Consider the following 3,931-nt stretch of genomic DNA (forward strand, 5'->3'; position numbering starts at 1 on the left):
ACTGAAAGCCAAAGCTTCGACATAATTTCCATAACCGTTCTTCTAACTCCTAGTCCTTTTTTAACAAATAGTTATTGGGCCTGGATCCCAAATAAAAGCCTCTAATAGCCCATAGGCCCTTATGGAGTCAGCGCTGAGGTAAAAATGAACTTTTTAAAGAATAATCGCACCAACAATTAAATTAATTAATACTACTTCTTAGTAAGAAAACAAAAAAAAGAATTTTATGAATCTCATATTTTACTCTTAAATTCAATCAAAAATTATATCATACGAACAATACATAAAAAACAAAACATCCATCATCCAGCTAAGTAATTGATAAAATTGTGTATCATGATATATAAATTACACATGACAAAAGTAGTACAAAATTTGGTCGCCAATCCATGGATCTGCAATCCAATGTAAGAGGGCATAGGCAACTAATGAATGCTTGCGCTCGTTATCCAAAATTATTTGCTTGATCAACTTCAGTTTGGGTGACCAGACATACTTTATCTTTCTTTGCTACGTAACTGGTATAACATCTGCAACCACCACCACATGTGAATGTATTTGACCAGCAGAATTTGTGCCTTGATGTAAATCATATGTCAGAAAGCAAGTCTTCTGTCCCAGTCAATTTTGCAAACTCATTCTCATCGATAGCACCCTTTTTTAGCTTTTTCAATAAGCGGTACTCCCTTGTGATCTCATCTTCATCTTCAACTAACTGTGTAGCACGTCTTTGTTTGGCAGTTCTCTTTCTCGAGGCAGTTGCTGTAGAATTTGCTTCTTTTTTAAGTCTCTGTGTCTTCTGTTCTTGTTGTTGTGCCATTGCAGCTTTTTTCACTTGTAAATTCTTCTTTCTTTGCTTCTCCCTGGACTTGTCCCTGAATGGAAAAAAGTAACGGCTAAGTATCAAAGGCCAAGACTCCACAACAGATCTAACATTTATTGACCAGTACATAATAAAGTCACATATCGGAACTGCTCCGTGAAAAATATAATGATAATGACAAGACGCACTGAAACTGCCTAATCTGTGTGATTCCAAACGTGATTGTTTGCAGGCTGAATAATGAATAAACTTACTTAAACTTGATCTCGTCCAGGTTGATATCTTCAACAGCAGTGAATCCCTTTGTAGAAAGAGAATGATGCTTCACATCAGGCACAGAAGGAAGTTGCAAAAGACCATATCCCATGCCCAGCTTCCCAATCTCAAGCTCCTTCCACCTGTAAATAGAGGACTAAGCTGAAGACATGGACTACTATAATTTTTGTATTGCATCATGGCCTTAACTTACCTTAAAATGTAAGAGCAGTGGTGCTCTTTATATGCACGGATGTATGATACAAAGGCTCTGAGTCCTTTCTCCATTACATCACGATCTTTCTTTGCTGCTGACCGTATCTAGAAAAAAGGAACATCAGTAACAGACAGAATTCATTAGTCAACTGCAGCCTCTTCAACCTTTTTGAACACCGAGGACAAGATTATTTTTTTTGGGGGGGGGACTACACAATTCTGGATCTCATTATGTTAAATCTAGTTACAATTCTTTAACTGATGAGGATCCTTGGAGGAACATATGAAGATCAAAGTCAACACGGAAAATGACTAGATTTGTGTCGCCAGTTACAAGAAAAGCATGCTTGACACAAGACAACCTTCAGAAAAGAGGTTCTCAGCTCTGTAACAGGTGCCATCTTTATGGAAAGAATTCAGAAACCATCAACCATTTGTTTTTGTACTGTGCCATTGTTTCACAACTTTGGACTTATTTCTGAATATGCTGGGATTACAATGGACAATGCCTGAAGATACAATTGATTTGACGAGAAGCTAGTATAGAAGGGACTTGTCAAAAGAACAACACAAATGGCCGAGAACTATCCCAGCTACTATACAGGTGGACTGTTTGAAAAGAGAGAAATGCAAGATGCTTTGAAGATACAGCTAGTTCTATACAGAAGATAAAAACAAAGAACTGTATACTTTTGTTTCCTTTTTGGTGTAAAGAGGGTTTGATTAATGATGCAATCTCTGTTACACACACTTGAATCCATGCTGATATGATGTGAAGTTGGATCTTTTTGTAAATAGTCAAGCACAATTCATGTTGCATTTATAATACTTACCCTTTTCTCAATTAAATGAAAAAAGATGCAATCTCTGTTACACACACTTGAATCCATGCTGATATGATGTGAAGTTGGATCTTTTTTTTTTGATAACCGAGAAATCCGTCTGTGACCCGCCCTTTGGTCCAATCACAGCCTTCTAAACTCGGTGGATAATGGGCCCGCCCCTCTACCCTTCTCCACTTAAATACCGGGCTTTGCTTTGCATGGTGTGGGGCTTAAACCTGCGACCTAAGCCACAAATCCTCCACCTTTTGCCACTTGAGCTAGGCCTTGGGGGCAGTTGGATCTTTTTGTAAATAGTCAAGCACAATTCATGTTGCATTTATAATACTTACCCTTTTCTCAATTAAATGAAAAAAGATGCAATCTCTGTTACACACACTTGAATCCATGCTGATATGATGTGAAGTTGGATCTTTTTTTTTTGATAACCGAGAAATCCGTCTGTGACCCGCCCTTTGGTCCAATCACAGCCTTCTAAACTCGGTGGATAATGGGCCCGCCCCTCTACCCTTCTCCACTTAAATACCGGGCTTTGCTTTGCATGGTGTGGGGCTTAAACCTGCGACCTAAGCCACAAATCCTCCACCTTTTGCCACTTGAGCTAGGCCTTGGGGGCAGTTGGATCTTTTTGTAAATAGTCAAGCACAATTCATGTTGCATTTATAATACTTACCCTTTTCTCAATTAAATGAAAAAAGGAACTAAACAAACTAGAGGAATGAAAGTATTTGCACTACGAAGCAAGGGGAAAGAGAAATATGGCATAATTTAATTCTTACTTCATCTATAATATCAGGAGCATCAGAGGCACATTCCCCCTCTTCTAAGAAAACGTCTTTTATACGCAAGAACTCCACATATGCTTCCTCCTAAAAAGACCAAGACATATCATAGTTAATAAGTAGGTTTGGAGTAACCCTGATAGAGACTATATCCAAACAGCCTCCAAAAAGTTTGATACACTAGAAGTGCAAGACCTGACCTTTGGTAATAGAAAAACAACAGCACTACCTTGTCGGCCCAGCCTAGCTGTTCGGCCTACTCTATGTATAAACATTTTATCATCCTGAGGAAGGTCATACTGCACAAGAAACAAAATAAAAGAATAATACATCCATGTAAGTTCCAGCTGCTTATTATCATGCTCATAATTACATGCACGACTGACTATAGAACTATATTTCATTAGGAGAGCGGTGGTTCGCATTCCTACCACAAACTTCCATCTGATACCTGTTCATGAAGAATTTAGTGCCTTTGGTGTGGCTAGTGGGTGTGCACAAAAGACTTGAGCATTTATTTGTTTAAAATAAAGTGAAATATTTCCTGAATTATTTTTAGATTTTGCAAAAACTGAAAAGCTTTTCTCTGGTGTTTGACCGAATCAAATTTTCAGAAAATTGAAGAAGTTTGTCGAAATGATTTTTCAACACTTGTCGAAAACAAATGCCAACTAGATCATTCCTATACAAAATGCAGTCTGTGTGAACTATTCTTTAAATACTGTAGTGTGACCCACATATAAACCAGGTAACTTTTTCTTATAATGATATCATGTTATTATTCAATAAGGGAAGGCAACAGTCAACAATGTGTAATACTAACTTGACTACCATCGGAAATTGTTAATTCTGCTGCACACATTCTCAGTTCTTTAAGTTCAAGATGGTGAAGGAGTGATAAACATGTTATAGTAACAAAGTAATAAGCCCTCCCCTATCTCTCCACCCCCCCCCCCCCCCCCACCCCCCCCCCCAAAAAAATAAATCTGTTTTTAAAAAAAAAAATTTAAATT

The 3,931-nt window shown here is 37.8% G+C and overlaps 1 protein-coding gene across 1 annotated transcript in view; it reads right to left on the minus strand.

Annotated features, from left to right (window-relative positions):
* Positions 1–238: 238 nt before the first annotated feature.
* LOC102582063 (DEAD-box ATP-dependent RNA helicase 18-like) overlaps positions 239–3,931 on the minus strand; it is a 7,769-nt gene continuing 4,076 nt past the window's right edge. Inside the window, exons 7-11 of the mRNA XM_006347035.2 lie at positions 3,119–3,217; positions 2,916–3,005; positions 1,293–1,399; positions 1,078–1,221; positions 239–875 (exon numbers count right to left, since the gene is read on the minus strand). Of these exons, the coding sequence (XP_006347097.1) occupies positions 590–875; positions 1,078–1,221; positions 1,293–1,399; positions 2,916–3,005; positions 3,119–3,217 (726 nt within the window). The 3' untranslated portion in view covers positions 239–589. The remainder of the gene's footprint in view (positions 876–1,077; positions 1,222–1,292; positions 1,400–2,915; positions 3,006–3,118; positions 3,218–3,931) is intronic.

The sequence above is a fragment of the Solanum tuberosum genome, unplaced genomic scaffold, assembly GCF_000226075.1.
Source record: "Solanum tuberosum cultivar DM 1-3 516 R44 unplaced genomic scaffold, SolTub_3.0 scf00083, whole genome shotgun sequence".
NCBI lineage: Eukaryota > Viridiplantae > Streptophyta > Magnoliopsida > Solanales > Solanaceae > Solanum > Solanum tuberosum.